Source organism: Anas acuta, chromosome 2 (assembly GCF_963932015.1).
Source record: "Anas acuta chromosome 2, bAnaAcu1.1, whole genome shotgun sequence".
NCBI lineage: Eukaryota > Metazoa > Chordata > Aves > Anseriformes > Anatidae > Anas > Anas acuta.
In genome coordinates, this window is record NC_088980.1 from 146,453,667 (window position 1) to 146,476,483 (window position 22,817).

A 22,817-nucleotide genomic window follows, 5' to 3' on the forward strand; every position below is an offset into this window, starting at 1 on the left:
TGTTTTATTGGAATCAATTTTCAGAACTCTGCCCTGAATCACTGCCTGCTGAAAACTAGTGGGTCACTCCCAGTTCCCCTAATCTGCTGCATGAAGTGCAAGATGGGGCCGCAAGATGGTACCCAGTGCCATTAGAGATGCAAGGGATCTCAGCCACCCACAGGGGCTGGCATGTGTAGCACGGGATCCATGGGGCAGGCACACATTTCTGGAGCAGTGGAGGGAGATCACTCGTGATGTCCTGAGGTACCACAGATGGCATTCATTGTCCCTGTTGAGGCAGTTGAATTGCTTCCTTTGCACCCTTATTTACGAAACAGGGTCTTCTCCTGTCTCCAGTTGCTGTCCTACTGAGCACCCACCTACACATACCTAGAACCCTTTCTCAGCTACTTTGTCAGGATAAAACTGTCTTTAGGCGAAGGAAGGAAGAAATGGCAATCCTGGTACCCTCATGATTAGAGCTAAAACAAATAGTTAAGGCATGTTTTTCACAAGCATCCAAGCCAACCTGATGGTTCCATCTTTACTCTTGCTCCCCACTGTGTGATGGCTCTCCCTCCTTTCCTCCTGCCTCCAGACTCCCTCATTCATCCTACAAACCAGTTCCAAATTGCCCACTAGTTTCTGGTGGCTTAGAGAGTTAAAGTGGCTCAGAGCAGTGTTGCTGTAGTTGGCATAACGTCAGCAGGAGAGACATGGCTGGGAGCAGAAGAGGGGATTGGTAAAGGCACTGATGCCGCTGTCCTTTTTCAGCAGCAGTGAGCTGTTAAATTGGCTCAGATTGCACTGTGAAACCCCACCAGTGAAAAATGTCTAGACTAGATGGCATGAACGTGTCCCTTTGTGTTTTCCTTAGCATATACAAGTGGCCAAGTGCTAAAACAGTCATGCAACCTAAAACACAATAACAAAACATTCTAACAAATGTTGATGCTCTTCATTGTGTCCTTCTGACACAACCTGTTTTTAGCCAAGCTGGAGAGCAGTTTCTGTTTGAAAAGATCCAAATTAACCTTCACGATGTAAGACACTCTTCTCACCAGGAGATCAGGCTTTTCTTTTCTTTCCCATTTGCTCCTCAACATGACTCTTCGGCAGCACTTGAACATGTGTTGCAAAGCTACCAAACTGAGTAGCAAAATGACTGCATAGGCAAAGTACTGCACAGTGAGCCAGGTCTCTTCTTTTTGTGCTAATTGTCTTGTCTCTGTTTATACTCTTGTATAAATGGCATTTTTAATACATGAAATAGGTTTACTTTTGCAGAGCTTTGCAGCACAATGAAGTGTGTATGTATGTCTGATGTGAAAGAGAAAAGGATCAGCTAGTTACCACCCTCTGCATTTGGTCAGCGTGTTCAGTTGGCCTCATTAGGTTGACCAAGATATTACTAGAAATATGGCTATGCTTTGTCCCCAAAGTTTACATCTGTATTGCTCCAGGGACTAATGGAAATGCTGTATTTGCTGTGTTGCTGTGATAGAGCATCATTGCGTGACAGAGCATCATTTGTTGTATGAATCATCTGAAAGTTTTATATTATCCTTGCAAATGCCCTAGGGAAACAAGGAACTGTTCTCATACTGCAGATGAGTTAAGTTGTAGTTTAGAGAGAATGTATGACTTGTGTGGACACAATAACATCAGTGTCACTACAGGGAGCAGATTTCATCCCCAGCCCATGCTACAAATCCTGATACACCTGCCTACACCATTACCAGTGTTAGAATATAGGATTATAAATAGGATCACAGGAGAACTGAGGTTGGAAGGGACCTCAGGTGGTCTGTAGCCTAACCTGCTCAGAGCAGGGTCAGCCATGAACTCAGACCAGGTTTCTTGGGACTTTGTCCAACCAGATTTTGAAAACCTGCAGGAACAGAGACTGTGCAACCTCGTTGAGCAGATTGTGCTAACGTTTGACTGTCCTCATCATTAAATTTGTTTTTCTTATATCCAGGACATACAGGAGGCAGTATCTCTGAACCCTTGAAGGGACCGACCTCCTGAACTCTAACATCTTGGCTAAACTTCCATTGATTTTCTTGGGATCTTTGTACCCTGGAGAGAGTGATCTGGGTTGGTGAGCCTGGTGAGGGTCTGTGATTGTGGATGAGGAGCAGAAATTGTATCAGTGCAGCAACTACCTGACCTGAATGAGACCCTGCAAATGGAAATTTATCCCCCATGTTGGCATAGTAGCACCTCAAAACATGAGGCAGTTGTGTTTCTGGAGCTGTTTTATGAGCCAAAATGCAGTCTGGGCCATGTGCTGGTCCTGCCTGACCATGGTGGCAAGGAGAACCCACTCACAGCAGGAGAAGGAAAAAAAAGAAGCTCAGTGAGCCAAAATCCCTGAGTTTTGATAGGCTTCACTAAACAGTTAACTACATTGCATACTCCAGTGCTTTGGGAAACCTTATCTAGAATAAGAAAAGAGTCATGAATACAATTAAGTGTTTAAACAGCCTCACCCTCGTGTGGTGGATATCTTGGTGAGTTAATCATAAACACAGGCAGAATCCCTATGGCAGCCAACGGAAGAAGAGAGGTATGTCTTGCAGGTGCTGGATGAGTTGCTGAAGGCCAGCTTGACACTAAAGTACAAGAGATGGAGGAAAAAAAGGGAAGGTAATGTCTCTCCTACTTTTTCCATTACTTTTGACAGTGAAAATGCAAGACATCCTACAGGAAGAAAAAGAATGATGTTTAGAAATAATTAAAGACTCAGAGTTTTAACATTCAGCTGCTTGTGTGAGGGTTTTATTTATGTCAGCAAGTTTTGTATTGGTACAGGTTTATCCTTGAAAAGTCTTTAAAGAAAGAGCATTAGTTCCACTGAACTGCAAATGGGAAGAGATTAATGTCTCTGGCAAGCATATTTTATTGTGCCTTTCTTTTTCAAAATTATTGTTTAGTTTAGTCTTGTTTCCTGACCACTGTTTTTTTAGGACTGTGATATCTTTGGGATTGCCCTGGCTCACAGGTGGTGTGCAGCAGCCCAGCAGTGCCAGTTAGGGAACAGGAATCACTTAGACTGCTCTGGTTTGGGAATTACATAATAGGATAATTATATTTCTATTGAATAAAGGCAAAAATTCAACAGGTTATCTTCAAAAATTTTCAATAAGATAATATAACCTATTGAATAAGGGCAAAATTTGACCAATCTTTTCATGCTTAGGTCAGCTGCTGGAAATAGTCTTGGTTTCCTGAAATTAATCAAGTTTATGAGCTGAGGATTTGCCCTAAATTGTGTAGTGCTTGTTTGTTGTAAGCAAAGGATACTGGCTTTTTGCTGAAAGAAAAGAAAGAAATGTCTGGGTGTCTGTGCCTATGAGTGTGTAAGTGTGCATATATCCAAGTTTATTTGCATGTTTCTGTATTTCTGTTCACAATTAGCTGATTTACATAGGATGTCCTGTTTATGAAGTGTTTTCGTGTTTCTACGTTCTTTTGCAGTGTTTCTGAATATGTTACTAGCAATCAAATTCTGCCCTGGCTGTAGCAGACCAAACCCAGAACTTTTTCATGGATTTTGTAGAGTCACTAGGGGCTCAGAGATGTGCAACTGAGATCAAAGCTTGGCCAATGTGCTCAGATGGTTTTCTTGAGAACTTACCATAAATTATATTATATAAATAGCAAATGAAAGTTAAAGATTAAATAAATTTACCCTAGTGACAAAATCTATTTTGTGCCTGCCCTAAACTTTAGGATAACTGTACAAGATTTTGTGTGTGAAAAGTATGTTTTAATTCCCTATTTTGCTTCCTTCTTTGAAGCAGTCCCCAAAAATTACCAAAATAGCTCAAATTACATTTATATCAACTTTCCTATTCCTTTTGTTGAAACAGGTTTTTTATTATTTTATTTATTATTTTATTTATTATTTTATTTTATTTTATTTTATTTTTTTATTTTATTTTATTTTATTTTATTTTATTTTATTTTATTTTATTTTATTTTATTTTATTTTATTTTATTTTATTTTATTTTATTTTATTTTATTTTATTTTATCTTTCTGCTGAGAGAGTTACATGGTCCTGGAGCCTGAGTCATTTACTGCTCTGTGGGTCTGATCCTGCAGAGGACAAAGTTTTTTCAATTGCTTGGGGTATTGGATTAGGCTCTGCACCAGAGTTCCCAGGTTCAGGGATTTAATATTTGACTCTAAATAGTTTATTAACTTTTTTTTTTATTTTTCTTTTAATAGATACAGTATATAATTTTAGTGTTGTAGCTATTCTTTTTATTTTATTTTTTTATTTTTAAAGAAACCGCGGTCGCAACAGTGAAAAGCATTGTAAACAAGCAGTGCTAATGCACTTGGACATTTGAATTGTTCACAGGAAAATGTGAAATTGCACAGTAACGTGAATCCAATCCAAAAATATCAATACCAATTTCTTGCTTGCTGCAAGACAGTGGGGCACCGTGCTTAGATTGCTCTGTCTGACATCAAGAGATGTTTACTTTCTGGATGCTGAAGTATCTGGTATTTTACTCTGCTCGTGGTCTTGTTTTCTTATGCACTGCTATTGTAACTGCTGAAGTGAAACCAGTTTCTATGGGAAGTAGGTAAAGTGGATAATAGCTGGCTTTCTACGTAGTGATATTGCAGACACAGGACTGGTATCGCTCTAGAGAAGTAAATAATTGTTCCAGGGTTTGCACCGGCACACTAGACAGCAGAATGTGATCCAGTAAGAATAAAAAAAACAACTTCAGCTACCTATGATGGTGTAAATGACTGATTTTTTTTTTTTAATTGAACAATTATTATAAAGAAGACTCCAAATCCCTTTATAACGGAAAACAAAGCACAGCCATCCCCAGTTGGGTGTATCTCTCTGCCACCCCATAGTCAGAATGCTGCGAGGCTGCTGGCGTGCAGCTGCATTGTGGAAATAAAATTAAGAGGGCAGTTTTGGATCGAGGCAGGCACGGGGAGTTTTTTCAGAGAAACCACACAAAACACAGGAAGAAGCTGCACCTCTCTTGGCAAGTTCTGCATGGCTGCAAGAAGCATCTGACTATGCTGACACCCACCAGGTTGGGCTTCTCTGTAAGCACTTAGGGAATTGTCATCCCTCTGAGCTATGGATCATCATCTGCACTGCTGCTGAGGCAAAGGGAGGGGAGAGTCCCCTAGCAATGCACTCATGCTGTGCACATGTAAAGGAAGTTTTGCTGAATCTGTTCTCATGCAGTTTTTCCTGTTGTTCCTTTCTATTTCGTGCTATTTCCGTGGATGCTTACTCCTGCCTGAAACTCTCTATTAAAAGCCCATCATATTAATGTGTTCAATAGATTGTAGACATCTCCATTCCTGCAAAAACTTTCCTATTTACAGGGCACAGCACAACCCTTTTTACTCTCCAAGGCTGCCCATAATGACCCGTTAGGATTTCGAAGAAGGGCCACCAGGTGGCATTTGAGGACCAAAGTGGCACAGGCAGGCTTTGTAATGTCACTCCTCTGTCAGGGCAGGGTGATGGATAATCTCACGCTGGGTGGGGAGATTTGTCCTGTCTCCAACACAGTTTGATGTATTTTGTTGTTGCCATTATACTCTATTACTTAGGCTGTGCTTGCCACACAGGGGTGGTATTCATAGGGACAAATGAAGATGTCTCAAGTGTCTAGACTCCCTTTCTAGTTGATGAGGAGAAAAGACTCTTCTGGTGCCTGATCCATTTGGAAACATTTCTGACATCTGCTTGATGCTGATTGGGGTGACTTCTTCTGGGTTGTCTCTCTGAGATGTAGCAGCCAACCTGTAGATGCCTGAAGTCAGGTGAGATGAATCTATCTAGATTCGTGGCAGCAGATCACACTGAAATAAACCCCATACTGTGAATTTATGGAGTCTTTATGACTTTGTCGTCCCTGCTTTGTGATGAAATTGCTGGCCAGGTGTCTGAGCTGTGTCTACCCGGTGTAAGTGGGCAGGCTGTCAGAGGGGCTGTGCTGGTTGACACCAGCTGAACGTCTGGCCCGATTTCTTTCTCAGTAGTAATCCATATTTCCTAACTTATTTTCATATGACAGTTACCTGGAAGTCTTGTTTCCTGGTGTGAATTGGATATATGTTTGTTTGCTTGATTTTTTTTTTTTGTTTTGTTTTGTTTTCTAAGCTGCACCTTTGCAAAAGTCAACACAAAAAAGCCAGGTGTAGTTTTCTTCTAAGGTCTTGACTCTTGCTGCTTTCAGAGAAGATGAGGTGGTATTTCTGGGCATTTTGCTAGAATTTCTGAAACATACAATACCCAGTTACAATGGGTACCTCTAACATTTGGTGTTTCTGGCTGTGCAGGCTGGAGCCATGCAAAAAGCCTGAAAATATAAGCTATTCTTTTATCCAATCTGCACTTGCAGCCTGAGGCTGATGCACACGCTCTGCCTGATCGGCTGTAACTCCGGGCTTGCACACTCTTAGAAAATAGGAGGTAATTTGATTGAATTTAGCCTGCAATGACAGACATTTATGTTAAGTGAAATTACTCAGTGTTTCCTGCAGTTAATGGTCTGTTCTCATACAAAGCAACTCAGTTGTGTCTGATCTCTGTCCTCATGGACTGTATCTTTTCCAAGCTGTAGCTCAAGGCTTTGGCTAGCATGAAAATTACGGCTTTCTAATTTTAGCCAGCACCATCAGAAACTCTGCCCTCATACAAGTGAGTGGAAAAAGGCACAGCTTTTACAATGGGCTATAAATATGAAAAACTATGAGGCTTTGGTGTATCCCTAATGAAAACAAAGGGGTCAAAAATTCTGCTGTGCACTATGGCTTCCTTGAGGACAGAGATGTTGGAGGATGGTCTCACCACCAAGATCAAATGGCTGTGTTGTCTGTCTGCATCTCACACTGCTCCAGCTGACATTCATTCAGACTGGGGATTTGTTGGTGGAACAGAATTCAAGGAGATAAAAAAGAGACTTGCTATAATGAACTGATTGTGACGAAAATCATAGAATCATTAAGATTGGAAAAGACCTCCAGGATCATCTGCTCAAACCATCCCCTACCATCAATGTCACCACTAACCCATGTCCCCAAGCACCACGTTCAACCTCTCCTTGAACACCCCCAGGGACGGGGACTCCACCACCTCCCTGGGCAACCCGTCCCAGTGCCTGACTGCTCTTTCTGAGCAGAAATGTCTCCTCATTTCCAACCTAAACCTCCCCTGACACAACTTGAGGCCATTCCCTCTAGTCCTATAGCTTCCTTTCAGGCAGTTGCAGAGAGCAATGAGGTCTCCCCTGAGCCTCCTCTTCCCCAGACTAAACACCCCCAGCTCCCTCAGTCTCTCCTCATAAGACTTGTGTTCCAAACACAACCATGGGTCCATGAAAACAAGTCCTGCCTGACCATCCTCACCTCCTTCTATGACCGGGTGACCCACCTGGTGGATGAGGGAAAGCCTGTTAACGTAGTCTACCTAGACTTCAGCAAGGCCTTTGAGTAAAATCTGAAGCACAGGGGCTGCAGACCCGATCCTTTGCAAAGGGCTTCATTCCAAATCTTTTTAGGACAGGCACCTTGCCAGACTACACGGACAGCTATCTGTGACCAGCCATTTCCACCTCTGATCCTACCAATGCTAGTGGCAACTTCTGGAGCTTGGCTGCTTCCAAACAGCTAGAGAAATACCCCAGGAACCAAAAGTGCTCCTTGGCGAAGGAGTGACTCATATCCCCGAGCAGCCAGCTCCTTTGAGTTGCACCTTGTGAAGGCATGGTGCTTTCAGGGATGTTGATGGGAAGCAAATATGGATATATAAAGGGTGTTTATTTGAGGCACTAGTCCTCTAGAGATTTTGTACAGCCTTTCTTTGAACAGCTTCCCTTCAACTTCAGTGAAATAAAAGAGCAATATTGATGAATGATGTTATGTTGTTGGCTATGGTAAAAGTGAAGAGAGGAGATATTTGTCTGGGAAACCTTCAGGTGCTCTTATCTGCAAGGTACAGTTGGCTTTGGATGAAAGGGTATTTTTTTTTTTGAAAGTCCAGTTTCTACCTGAACACTTTCTGTTTATAAGCTTGGATTTTCCGGCAGCAAATGGAAACTGAATTGCTGCAATACAAATGGAGACTGACTTTCTGGATTAAAGGGGTTTGAGAGCATCAGCATGAAGGACACAGACTTGTGGCTGACCATTGCTATCCCCCTGGTCAGCACGTCCAGAAGGCCACCAAGGGCTGGGTGGCAGCTGCCCCATGTCCCCTTTGTAATTTCCCATGGATTTGGGTTTGGCAAAGCTCTACAAATAACTGCTCAAAGTGATGTTAGTTTTCTCTCTCCCTTAATTAATTCAGGACTAGATGAGTAAGGATTTTTTTCAGTCTGTCGTGGTACAAGCTATCCAGAATGTAACTCAAATCACCCTATGATTGCTGTCTGAGCCTGGACAGAAATACTGTACCAGCCATTTCATAAAATGCTCAGTTTAAACTTGGTATCCGTAGCATGGCTGAAGGCAGCAGCTGCTCTCTGACTTTCAGAAGGTATAAATCTATTAGGATGATAACCCCCTAAAATCATACTGAAGATTAAAGCAGTGCAAAACAAGAGGTTATTCTGGCATAGCTGTTAAGCTCTAGCATTTCACAGCCCCACTGAACCAGAAATAAATGAATTCTTAGTGCTTTAGGAGAAGTGGGATATTTGTCCCACTTCAAGAAATGTCAGAAACACCTGCCACTAGCCTCTTATCTAGGAGCAGCTTTTCATCTGTTTTGCTATTATTCAGACTAGGGCTGAAGTAGGCACCATAAGAACGGGTTTATGATGGAAAAATAGATTTAAAAAGGAAAGAGATCTGATGTCGGTGATGTAGGATTGCAGGGACATAGGAGATCAGGGAGTGTTGTGGGCATATTGGCAGTACAAAAATTATGATCTCATACGTGTGCAGCTGCAATTGCAGAATTATTTGCTCCAGAACTGGCAGGTGCTTTTGGTAAAACTCTGGGAGGGCAACCTGCATCCCTCATCCTCCTTCTGTGTACCCAACACAGGGTCCTTCTGTGTGCCCAGCAGGTCTTTTGATGTTGGCTCTTTATACTTGTGGACTTGGTAAGGTGAACTACAACTTTTCTGCAGCTGAGAAATAATGAAAACAAGAACAAAAACCCAACCTAGCACAAAAAAAGTGTCTGCCAGACAGGCTGACTTCTGAGCTGCTTTGTGCTCAGACATGTTTTTGTTTGAAACCAGCCTTCCCAGCCTCCTGAACGGTGTTTAAACTTCATGCCTACTTGGTACAGAATCTCTTCATGTATGTAGTGAGTTCAGATGCTGAGCACTTCCCACAGCAAACACTCTGGTTTTGTCCCTGCGCCAGAAAGGATTTATTTAGGATTAAGTCTTCCCCGCTGAACAGCCAAAGGTTGCGTTCCAGTGCGAACAATGTGCTGATGAAACAGAAGCATTTTTGCAAGTGTCATTGCTTAACTGGCATTCCCAGGGTATTTTGCAACATCACTGGAGAGGAATGAACCAGCCAGCAGTTTGTGGGTTGCAGTTTTGGGCAACGAGTCCCAAGAGCTGGATGCAGGGCCCTGTGCTGAGCAGAAGAGGCAGAGCTCATGGCTCTACCTTTGGGACTGACAGCATTTGGTACCAAACAGGCCAGCCCTAAGGATGTTTTGTATCCACATCCCAGGCAACCTTCAACAACTGAGAACGTGTGTGTGGGGAAGGGAGGGAGAGGAGTTAAATAGCCGTGGCTTAGTCCTCACCTTGTCAAGAGGTGATTTCTACCATGGGGCTGACTCGACAGCCATGCCCAAAGCTTACATCTTACTGTGCTCTAAGTCCTCCCGGATGGGACTTATTATTCCTTTTCCCTTCTAGCTCCACAGTAATTTGCTGACAAATCTTGCCAGCAGTCTTTGGAAAGTTGAAGATTAAATACATTTGGAGTACTGTAAAATAACAAGTCCCCAGGGGAGAAGTAGGATGTGCAGCTGAGCTGCAGAACACAAGCTTGCATGCTGAGACCCAGCACTGGCTGTGAGAAACAGCTTGATAAGGGATGCTTGTATTGCCTGGCCTTGTGTGAGCAAAGGCCTGATCAGTTCCTGCCCAGGACTGAGACCCAGGCTTGGTTTTACATCCACAGGGTGCTAAGTGAGGTACCAGCACTAATTACAGGCTGCTTATAGACCCCTCCAGGCTGACCTGGCATAAAACTGCTCTGCGCTTTGCCAGCTGAAGGAGTTTCTCTTGCAGAGCAGTCCCAAACCTGTCACCAATGCTTCCTTACTTTTATAAATACAGGAAATTTTTATGGCGTGACAAAAGTGGGGTCTAAGTTGGGCAGTTAGACCCAAACATAGGAGCAGCTTTTGTACAAACAGGTAGGTGGGAGGGGAAAAAGGGTTGCAGGGACATGGAATCACATGCCAGCAGCTGCTCACCTGCTCACTTTAACAAGACAAGTATCACTTTCTCTCAAATAATGTTGTTCCAGCACTTAGAGGACTCCCCAGAAGCAGATGATTTATGGTTCAGGTTGATATGCCACAACAGGAGTCAAATCCTGTTCTTAGCTCCTTGCATCTGGCAGCTATGTGCCCAGTTTGGGACCGCTTGGCTCAGTCCAGGTCCCACGGGGCACTGAGTCCCTCAGAGTTTCAAAGACAATTGAGAACAACGTTCTGTACCCATTAGAGCAACCCAAACCAAACCATATTAATGGCCAAGTGCCTCCAGCACTTTGTTCAGTGCGGTCTTTCTTTGGGTGCACCAACCCATTGCTATAAACCCTGTGGTTCAGATCACTTCTCAAGCAACACGGAAGCCTCTTGATGCTCTTCCCATGGGACAGGTAAATTTTTTACATCCATTAGCTGAACGGACCACCCAAAACTGCATAACTTAATGAATGGAGCAGAAGTGAGGCTGGAAACAGACTGCACACCTTGACTTTCTTCTTAGCCCTTCCCTTCCACTGGAGGCCTGGCTTAGCCCAGGACTGCACTGCTTGTTTATGAGAAGAGAGGCTGAGATGCTTTAAAAAACATATTGACTACTGAAAACCTGCCCTTATGTAAGCTTTCTGTTCATTTACACTCCTAAATGTCTTGCGGCTTGGTGCTGGGTACAGCCCCCACGCTGATTTTTCAGGCAGCTCAGAGAAACACCTCCTTTGTAAGTAAAAGCGAGTTTTCTGTTCAGCCTCAGATTCAGAAAATAATAATAATAAAAAGCCAGCATTTTCTACAGCTTGCTGTGGTGGCAATATTGACACGGAACAGATCAGGGTTTTGTGGTATGGGTGTTTTGGTGAAGGCAGGGTGCCTTTGGGGCTGTTTGCTACCACTTCCCTGTGCTAACACCAGGGCAAGAACCAGGCCCCTTCATTGGGTACCAATTCCAGTGTGACGATGCCAACCTCTGCTGAAGAAAACTCCAGGTTTGGCTATCTGAAGGATGTCCCTTCACGGGACACAGTGCTACTCAGGGAACGTTTACTCTGACACAGCAATAGCTAGATTTATTCTGGTGACATTTTTCACTGCTCTTGATAGGATGGCAGGTAGGGGCTAGGACCCTACTGAGTTGGAAGAAAGGCAAATGGTGAGGGGAGAGGAATTATCAGTACAATGGTCATGCAGGAAGGAAACATCGCATAGAGTGATTTAAATAATTCAGCATTTACCTTCTGGATAGCAGCTATCACTCTTTTTATCATCAATAATAAAAGAAAAGGATAGTTCCCAGGGTAGGACTCCCAGTTGCACTAGGTGCTCTGCAAATGTAGGTCGATTTCAACACATGTGCATGTATGGAGTCTGCTTTGGCCCTACTTGTAGCTCTGGAAGTGTAAAATTTGGGAAACATGAGCAGGAGTTGCAGCTGGAAGCATAGTGATATGGTCCTTCCTGGCAGGGAGAACAGGAGATAATACCCTCGCAGCCTTGGATGGGGCTCTGGGCAACCTGGTCTAGTGGAAGATGTCCCTGCCCAAAGTGTGGGGTTGGAAGTAGATGATCTTTAGGGTTCCTCCCAACTCAAAAAAAAAAATAATAAAAAAATGGGTAAGTTAGTGAAACCACCCTACTGGTAATGGATCATTTCTAAATTCAGCCTTCAGGAAACGCAGTTGGAAGCCATGCAATGAAAAGTCTGTCTGGACTACAGGAGCTACTAAACAGGTTGTTGTACTCTTCCTTAGTGCAGCTGATGGCTTTTTATTTATTTGTTTGTTTATTTATTTATTTTCTGAAGAAGTTATTAAGTTTGTTTAGGCTTAGAATTAGGGACAGCTAAAGCCACTATAGCCAGCCAGGGCATAGACACGCCATCACCCAAACTTAAGACATGCTGCTGGTGATTTTTGTTATTGTGCTTATTTTTGATGGTGGCTTGTTTGTGGTATAAACAGAAAGAATATGGGTGAAAGTGAGAAAATGAACTGATGAAAAATACCCTGATAAAAAGACAGAATAAGAACTTTAGACTAGATGCAAACTTCAGAAGGAAGAATGAAAAAAAAATAATTTTCTGCTCCACTGAAGAAAAAGGGATTTTGTGTGTGCTTTTTAGAGGTAGAGGATTGTATGAGATATCTGATTTAATTAGCATTTCTCCTCCTAGCAGAGCTTTGCCCATCTGCTCAAGTCAAATGAGAGTGACTGGGGCACTGTAGGGCAGGGCAGCCTCCTGGCTGCAACCTTGTGCCCCATTGAAGCCCCAAACAGAGCAAACAGCAGGCCTGCAGGGGCAGCCATCTCCCAGAAGTCATCCAAGGGAAACAAAAGAATTCAGAAATCTGAATCTGGCCGATCACTTGGGTTAAACTGCATAAAGCTCTGTCATTTCTCTGCTGCCCTTCTCACTCCCATAAAACTGCTGATGCTTGACATGCTATGGGTACTTCGTCATAGCAGGAAAACTAAGTATTTATCTTAGGAAGAACGAATTTGCCCCGAAATTCAAATACAGGATTCCAAAGGTGTCCTTGGAAAGAATGTCAGCCTCATGCCTGTAGTCCTTCACCTCTATGGGTCAGCTCCCTCTTATTTGCATCAGGAAAGGTTAAGAACAGTGCAAAAAAGGTATTACGGGAGGTGCAGAACAAAAGAGGTGCTGTGCATCCATAACCTGCCCTCAGCGAGAACTGGAGTATGTCCAAGAGGAAATGTCAAGAAGTAGCTGTACATACAAGACAGGAGGCACGAGTTGTGAATTATTTGCAAGCTTAGTGGCTAAAAATGGCATGCGGTATTAACTGGGATGATGGGAGGAGAAGGGGGAGACACAACCCGGAGCCCTGGGCTGCAGTAGAGAAGAATCAGGCAACCTATGGGTGGAAATAGAAAGAGAAAATGAAACAAAATTCCAACTTAACAATAACTGAGCACAAATACCCAAATACTTAAAATAGGTGAAATGTCCTAGAGAAGGGTTGCTTGCTCTGGAAGCCAACCCCCTCCAAGACGTCTTGGTGGTGTGAAGATCTCGGTGTCCTCCTAGCTTGGGGCTGTTGGAGGAGGGCAGCGCGTGGCTCCTGCAGACCTCCCCAGAGCAAGAGGAGTTAATGTTGGCACAGGGAGAAGCCTTTGTTCCGGTTCAGTGTTTACCAAGTGGACTAACCAGGCACCAGGTTTGCTACCTCCTACCTGCATATGGAAATGTGAGCCTGGAGAGCCCGCTCGCAAGGTAAAAGGCAGCGACTGGAAGGAAAGCAGCAGGATGGAGCCCTCGGCTGTGGCACCTCAGGCCCACAGGTATGGCTGATGCCCTCGGGGAACTCTTCCAGGGGTTGATTTAAATTCAGCTGGTCATGTTTGAAGACTTCTTCCTGGAGGAAAATACACAAATCCTCTACTGCATGTTTACTTGCTCCTGGCAGGAGTTATTATTACTGCTCCTGTTTATCTCTTCCATGCTGCCTTGTGCTTTCTGCAGGCACTCCTACCTGCATGAAGTCAAGGTAAGATTTTCTTAGCCTGGCTGGTGATGGCTCAAGCTCCCCGTGAGAAAGGAACGGACTCAAAGTGGTGCAGGAACAAGAGAAATAACCCCCCTGGGTGTATTACCTGCATTCTTTATTTTGTGGGTGTATGACTGCGTTTAGTAGGTCTGTTAGCCAGCTTTTGTGCATTGACATAAGAACAGCTACAGAATATGACTCTTAATTTACATACGCTCAAGATGTGGTTTCATTGCCGTTGTGACTCACCGTGCACAGGAATGCTCAACGTGTCAGCAGCAAGTCACTGCTCCCCTGCAGAAGGGGAAGGGTTGGGAAGAACAAGGGCTGGTGTGCCTGGTAAATGGTCGGCATTTGCAGGGGGCCTGTACTGTGGTGCTGCCATCTCTGAAGCCTCCTCAGAGCTCTGGGGTTTAAATTGTGGTGACATTGTGTCCACAGTTCAAAAGTTTGAAGTCCAGAGTGTGCTTAAATATACCTGGTATTTCCCCTGCTGGAACATCTTTCAGTCATTCTGCGTATAACAGCATCTAGGTAAATACTTTTTCATTAAAGCACCAAGAAAGTCGGAGCAACTGGATCAGACTCTAAGGTCTCCTTCTCTCCAGTTTCTGTCTCCCAAGAGGGATTGAGGGTGGATACTTGAGAAATAAGTCTGGGAAGCAGGTATGAGCCAGTGACCTGCCCTCAGCAGTTCGTGCAGTTTGAGCTGGATGGGCATCTGACCCCCCACCAGAAAACTCCATAAATGTGTGTGAAACCTCTTGAATTTTTTGGTCTCAACAGCATTCCTTGCAATGGGTTGTATGATTTACGCGTCTTATTGAGTAACACTTTTGATCATTTGTTTTCAAACTTGTCACCGGATTGAGTGGTTTGAGGGCTGAGAAACTCCTCTGCTCATTTCCTCCATGTCATTCCCCATTTCACAGCTCTCTTTGAAACACCCCTTTAGCCACAGTTTGTACAGTAGATCCACGTACCTGATCAAGAGCACGGTAGTCACAGGAGGCAGCACTAATTGGGGATAAACTCATGTTGCTGTTCCAATGTCCTCCACGAACGGATTAGTTTTTCACTATCAGGCTTTCTGCCCGATTAGGCGTAATTCTGGCAAAAGCTCGTTCGGCACGCTTTGATCATTTTGACAGAAGTGCTGTAATGAACCTATTCATGATTCAAATCCAGCGTGACGTCTGGTCTTTATGATTCCGTGTGGGTTCACCAGTGCTTTAGAGGCAAAATGACACCTGACAGCTTGTTCCTAATGCCTGTCCTGATGACACCCAGCGTGGTGTTGGCTTTTCTGCCTGATGCTGCTTCCAGAGACTCCAGGACCACCTCCGTGAAGTCGACTGCCTGTTCTGTGTTCAGTGCCACATGGGATTATTTTTTACCCTGGTGTACTATGTTAAAAACACAGGCTATCATCTCTTTTCCCAGCTGAACAGACTCTTCTATTGCCACCCTCTGATCACCCTCAGCAATGTTTTCTGCCCACTGCTGAGTTTTGTATCCCTTTTGAGAGGAGACATTTGGAGCTGCAAGCAGTAGCCAAAATGCAGTTATTTAGTGGTATATGTTGTTTTATCATATTTTTTATCTAATTTCCTACAGTTCCTAATGACCAATATCACTTTTTGACTGCTGCAGTGCACTAAACCAAAGTTTTATATGGATTTATGGACATATAAAACAGCAGAATATAAACGACAAATAAAGACACCAGATTTTCCTTCCTGAGTCGTAACGGCTACTGTAGAGCCTATTACTGCTTAGTTAAGAGTTAGTGTATAAATAACACAGACCATGCTATTGTCGCATTGCTTTTTCTTGTTTCTGAACTGCTAATGATATATTATTAGTTCATACAAGACATATAATGCCATAGTGTCACGTTGATGTGAATCAAAAGTTTCAGAACTGATGTGGGCCACAGCTGATTCTTAAATAGCAGCCGGCCATGCAGGACTGTGGATCCACCTTTGTGAAGCTGAAGTTTTTCATTTGCAAATCCTTGGACCTGTCAAGTGGGAAATCAGGAAGAATGGAAACAAGTTAAGACAGCAAGGGCGCTGGGCTGTGAAAGAGCAACAGCAGAAATAATGGATTTTGGGATAAAGGGAGTCTCATTACTGAATCAGGATAAAGTATCTGACAATACGTTGTATGAAGCAATCCTGCACTGGCAAAAGAGATAAGAGAAGATCTTTTCTGTTTGTTCATTTAATTTAACTTCTCTGTAATCCTGAGAAAAGAAGGCATGAAATGAATACACCATTAAGTGTTCATTAAGGTGTTTCTTTCTGTTTGACCGAGTATATAAACGTTATTTTATTCATTCCTGTGTGACAATTAAATGCAGTGCGATTAATTTTTTCCCAGAAACTTCATTTTTTATCAGAAATTAGGTGCTAGCTTAATAAAAGTCGTTGTTGATTTAACCAATTATGCTTGCATTATAGTTTTAGATTGATTTGCATTCTTATTCTGAAGCCCCATCTTTGTGTTGTAATTATCTTTTATTCTTTGAAATGAATGGTTTAAATGATGAGATAATTTAATTTTCCTATCAATTTCCTTGACTAGTACATATTGTGGAAGTGATAAAATGGGCTGAGAGTCTTTCATATATTTTGGCATTTATAAAGGGAAATGAAAATATATGACCCAAACAATTATTTGAGGAAAATAGGAAATACTTGTGGTGAGATGAATATTCCCCTAATGCAATACTGTTTGATCTACTGGAAAATTCTTTGGAAAACTAAGTTTTGTTGAAAGAGACAGAATTTTAAGGACCTGCAGGAAAAAAAAAAAAAAAAAAAAAAAAAGGAAACAAAGGAAACTACCTAACAATATGCAACATGCAAATAACAAAATGCAAAGATGCAGACCTGCCTAAGAAGCTTTATATTCATATGTGAGAAGGCTAAAGGTGTTTTTTTTTTTTTCCCCTTTCTTCAGATTCTAACACTTTCCCAGTCTAGGCAGTTTCTCAGCTCTGCAGTCCTTAGGCACTGGAGCTGGCTCAGATCTGAACTGCAAGAACCTTTGATCATTTCTGAACTAAATAATTTTGATGATGCCATAAAAATGTGCTGAGGCTGCTGCTTCCAGGGAGGAAGGGGCTCTGGGGAGGAAGCAAGGCAGCTGCCCCACTCAGGATTTTCTGCTGCCAGAAGTGTGCTGGCAGCTCATTCACCCCGTCCCTGCGGGGACTTCTGGATGGTCTCTGGGGATGTAACAGGTAAAATTGGGTTTGTTTCTGTGCCTGCCCTCTGTGTCTCCAAGGATCCCCCATTTCCACCTCCCTGGTTCTGTTCCTCTGTGCCCACCAGGAACACAGTTCACGTGTCAGCATGACAGAAAGCCATCCCAAGGCTCATGGTTGTGTATATTGGTCTTGACAAGCATCTCTGTCTGATGCAGCTTAAGTCCAGGACTGGGTTTTGCCTGGACAGCAGATAGAAAGCTGAACAGAGAGGGAGGCCTTTGGGAAGGGGCAGAAGGTTCCTCCTCAAGCTATGCACCATTGCATTTAGACAGCTCAGGCTAGTTGTTCTCCTGGCTGTAAGTAATGGAGGGAACAAGTGATTTCTTCAATCCTATAGCAAGTGTCTAGAGTGAGTTAGGTAACCTGCACCCTAGAAGTGCCCGTTTGTTTCTGCTGATGATAAAAGCACCTAGGATGTCAGAGGCCAACACCAGATTTGGGTGAGATGAGTGCCTCTGCTGCTGCTGGGGATGAACTCTGTTGCCTATGTCCTGAAGTGAAGATTGAATGCATGATGTGTGACCATTTGTGCAGAAAGAAGGTATTCTCCCCAGATGTTAATTCTCTAAGAGCATGGACTTCTGGAAGTCTTTTGACTGAGAAAAAAATAAGTTTAAACTTAATATTGAAAAACTCCAAGGAGATTCATTGCGTAGTAAGGTCACTTGTACTCTCATGCTGACAGGTCTGAAGTGCTTTCTTGTCAGCTTGCCCTTAAATTAGCCTGCAAATTGCAATTATTGGATATCTGAGAGAACATTATGCAGTGCAAGATGTCATCATGAAGCCTCTGTGATGACAGGACAGCTTAAATGAAAAAGAAAGGGCATCAAAGGATGGTTTGGAAAATTGACAAGCTGGAAATCTGGAAGCTGGGATAAATCTTGATGAGAGGAGAGTACAGTTAGTGAGTCTTTTTCAGGAAGGATGATAATGAATTCAGAGACCTGTGGCACTGATAATGGGAAATGAAGCCTCGTGCTTGAAGCCTCATGCTTATAGATTTCTGAGGCAATTCCAACACAGTCCAAGTATAACCAAATGTTGCTGTGTGGTTGGTATCCCGCTCTCATTCACTACTTGCTTCTGGGGAACCTTGATGGATTGCAGTCAAACTAGGACTCACATCGTCATTGTACACATGCTGAAGAAAATAGGTTGTCCTTACTGCAGATTTTTTACAATTCTCATGCAGACAGAGCTGAGAGATTTGGTCCTGTTTGTGATAAGTAATGCTCATGATAAACTGAGGTGGGTGATTGCTAGTTCTTTCTAATCAAAGCAATTGCAATGGGAAACCTCTAAGGTAAGCACGTCCATAGTCTGTAGGGGCTTTTTTCTCTACCTCCTCTTTGGACGTGAATTTGTTTCAGCGTCTCTTAAATGAGCTTGTTGGCTCCAGGAAGGCACAAAATCCTCGTCTGTCTTAGTGAATCATCACAGAATCATTAAGGTTGGAAAAGACCTTGAAGATCATCTGTCATGTAGTATATGGGGACTGAATCCCCACTGAAGTTCATGAATACCACCACCAGCCTCACCACAGGTCAAGGACAGATGAAAGACTTTTTCTGCACCTCAATCTGCATTCCAAATACCTCCGGATCTGCCGGATTCTTGCAGTATCATACCTGTTCAACACACCTGACAACATAATGGTGAAACTGCATGGAAGCCTGGAACTTTCCCTTCTTGGCAATATTCTCCTGTGAACGTTTCCACAGTCTTGGGGACAGGGGAAGGAGTAATTTTCCAGTTTTCAGCAGCAGATTAGATTTATGGCTTGAAGTTGAGTTAAACAGCATTACTTTTTGTGGAAATTTGAGGAGAGCTTACTTTACTTTTTCTTTCTGAAAGAGCAAATCATCATATGTTTAAGGAGCCTAAACAATTTTGTTAAACAGCATGGATGCAACCCACGTGCACAAGCTTTGGAGCTTGTACACTATCACTGGATGATGAACAATTTGCATATTAAAGTGATGGAGCCTCTTTATTGTGAGGGATTGATACCTTCAATTTGTTGAAAGTTTCATTTATTCAGCTTAGACCTTTACAGAGGGGATTCTCTGGCAAATGCCATGTGTAATGAGTGCTACCCTGCCACCTTGGGAAATGGCCCTGTGTTCTCCTCCTTCCCCATAGCTGAGCCCTGAAAAGGCCTTGTGCTGGCTGCCTCTCTGATATTTTTGAAGGATGTTTCTCTGCATGCCCCCAGTTGCTTTTGGACAAGGTAACCAGTGGGGCCAGGCTGGGACTGAAGTCTGGTTTGCTTCAAAGGCAAATCTTGCTGTGGAGCTATCTCAAGCTTGGCTCTTTCTGTTGCTCTTTGAGACTAAGGGATGTGGTTTAGCAGTGGTACTCAGTAGGTGAGGCTAGCAGTTGGATTTGATGATCTCGAAGGTCTTTTCCAACCTAAATGATTCTATGATTCCATAATCATACTGTCTTTAATCTGTCTTGGTGTTACATAAAAAAAACACCATAGAAGATGTCCCAGTTTCCACATCAGGCTTTATGAATGGACATTGCCTATAGTTGCCCTCTAACTCCTGCTTTGCTTGGGTCATTTAAAAAACAAACAAACAAAACCTTTCTAAATGTATTCCACCAATACTGGTCGTGTTTCGGCATTATTTGGGAGATGGAAGTTGTGAATTTTCTGTGATTGTGCTCAGAATTGCTGATGTTCCTCTTGGGCCTGGCCAGAAAGCCTAACATGCTTGCTTTGAATATGAAATAGAAATATCAGCTTCCCTTTCTGGTTTGCAGCAACTTTTCCTTCACAAGTAAATGCACCTTGACTTTGCAGGTGATTTCAGGTGTTTGAGCATTGATTGCTATCAGGTTTGCCCAGCGGATGCATGCTTGATTGGCTGACTGGACTGTGCAGTTTCCCAGAAAACTTATTTTTATTGCTGCACCAATTCAGGTGAACAACTTCTCTGATGACAAGGGGGAAAAACGTGCTGACTATTTACCACTGCATGCTTGTGGCCAACGGAAATCCTGAAAAAATATTGCCATTATCCTAAATGTTTTGTTTTCACTTTCCCCACCTGTATTTTTTGTCATTGGAGTTACTAGCACAACAGTCGCAAGCACTACAGATTGTTTCCCTCTCTGAAATGTGAGGTATATTTGTTTCCTTGGAAAAACCGTAGTATGAAATCCTGCCCACAGAGACCTCCTCTTGAATTAATGCTACCAACAATTGGGAAAATGACAGAGAGCAGTACCCTAATACAAGGGAAGTTCTAGGTGGGTTGAAATCCACCACTGCTCACAAATTTGTGTGGGTTTCAGTGAACGTCTCAGCTTCAAAAATAAGTTGTAAAGAAGTCTATTTTCAAAATATAAAAGTATGTAATTTCAACATTTCAAAATGAAATGTTTCGGCTATGCTGATATAAGTTTTTGTGACATTTCAGATTGAAGAGGACCAAATTGCCTGCAAACAACCATTTATTTCAATGCAGTGCATACAGAATGTGAAATCTGAACTATGCTGACAACAATCAGGCAATATCTGCAACAACGTGAATTTTTCACCATGAAGTAAAGCAAAATGAATCCTTTGCAATGACTTTGGATTTCTGAGTATAGGTCAGGGTGATCTGGTTAATTCAAAATAAGTCCATGATGTTTTATCTAATGAAAATAATTTCCAAAGTAGTTTCTCTCCTTTTTATTTTATTTTATTTTTTTTATTTTTTTTTATTTTTTTTTGGTGTTAGTTCAGGCATTCAAGACCAAGAGGCCATTAATGCCCACCCTGTTCCAAGTACTGCCCAGTTTATCATTAAGGAGAAACTTCTGTGTACGTCTCCTATGGTATTGTAATTGTTTTGCCAAGCCTAGTTTGGCAGCAAGAGATGACACATGCAGACTTTAAGGATCATTATTAACCGCTGGTTCAATCCTTCAGAAACCTGGAAAAATTAAACTACACACTCCAGTGCTCAGTGATTCGATTTCCACTCCCCAGTCTCCTCTCAAATGATGAATCATGCAGCTTAAAAACACACTTTGTTAAAGGAAGAAGAGATAAGAAAACTATGAAGATAAACAAAAACCAGCCAGTCCTTTCCCAAAGTACAGCTGTGCTAAATTTCCCCACTTTCATCTCTCAGGGATGCAATTGCAGGACAGCAGCTGCTCCCCAACCCCTGTTCACAATCTTGAGTTGAAAGGGGAAGTCTGGGTGCAGCTTTAAAGCAAAAATGATATTTTTCTTTCATGTTGCTGAGAAGAGATGCTATGCTGAGCCCTCCTCAGGGACAGCGGGGAGAAGTCACATCTTCCCCCCCATGGCTTTTCCTTGCAGGGCATCAACTCCTGCCTTGGTTCTGGGACACGGAGGAGCAGAATTTGGAGCAGCAGGTCATGTCTAACTGAAGACTGATAAATTTATTAGTCTTATACTTTGTTCTGCTCTTATGAAATGTCAGAACAGCATCGATGTCCTGTTCCAGGACTGCTGCTGCTGGACCCCATCAGAGGGCAAAGAAAGGTTTTGGTGGGATGATGCTGGAGCCAAGGAGGAGGGACTCATGGCCCTTCTTTTGCCTTCTTTGGACTGGGCTATGGAAGGAAAAATAAGACTCTGTTGAAGGCAAAATACTGTATGACTTACCGAGATGTTTCCTTTTGCCCCCCTCTGTAAAACCAGCTCTACAAAATACGACTGCTCTTTCTCTCTACTCACAAAAGAGCTGAAGGACTAGTGGGAGAGTAAAATAGGAAAAGGCAAAACTGCACAAAGCTCTGAATAGCCAGTCTGGCTCTGTGCTGTCGCTGGGAGAGATGCTTTAGCTTAGCTCAGCATTGAACTGCTGGCTGCTGCAGGGAGTTTTGCCATTGGTTTCTCAGGAGGCAGGACTGTGTAGGTCCCTGATGAGTGTCTTGTCATGTTTTATATGTGATGGCAGCCAGCCCAGGGCCATGCAGGACCTCACCCCGTGAACACCTGCCACTATTGAATGACAATGGTAGGCTCCTGGCAGGGGGCTGTGGCTAAAACAGAATGAATGTGAGAAATAAGAAAGCCTTACTGGGGCCGTAGAGTGACTTTAACCAGGCATGATCTGAGAAATGATCTGCCTAACACCCCACTGAGCTCTAGCAGGTTTAGTTTTAAACCAGATTAATTCCCTAGTTCAGAATAGGAAGGAGTGGGGGCAGAAAAGCCACATGCAGTGGTAGCTGGGTTTGATGCTGTTCTGAAGCATCCCTGTAACACAGCTTGAGGAGAAACTCTTGTCCAGCTCTGCTTGTGGCTTTGCTGCTGGAAGGGAGTGAGAATTAAATAAATAAATGGCAAAAGCTGTTGGGATGAATGTGCCACCAGCACAGTGCACATCTTCACCAATAAAGTTTAAACAAATGCTTTTATGTTTATCTTAATTCACTGGGAAACTGCTTTTGACCTGGAACCTATAATCTGTAAGTAGTTTTTACCTCTGGTCTCATCACAGGCATAAGAATTATGTGTGGAGAAATCAGTAGAACTGGAAACTTGAATTTCCTTTTTTGCCTCTTTGTGCTGCCTTGGTTTGAAAATAATCTCTGTCTCTTTCCTC

At 43.0% G+C, this 22,817-nt stretch overlaps 1 protein-coding gene across 2 annotated transcripts in view; it reads left to right on the forward strand.

Annotated features, from left to right (window-relative positions):
• The first annotated feature begins 2,498 nt into the window (after positions 1 to 2,498).
• Positions 2,499 to 22,817, forward strand: part of FER1L6 (fer-1 like family member 6) — an 84,321-nt gene continuing 64,002 nt past the window's right edge. The window contains exon 1 of one of the 2 annotated variants that reach the window (XM_068672610.1): positions 2,499 to 2,634. In XM_068672610.1, the coding sequence (XP_068528711.1) occupies positions 2,615 to 2,634 (20 nt within the window). In that variant the 5' untranslated portion in view covers positions 2,499 to 2,614. Of the gene's footprint in view, positions 2,635 to 13,269; positions 13,753 to 22,817 lie in introns of those variants that run through there. The other variant, XM_068672609.1, reaches the window with a different exon arrangement.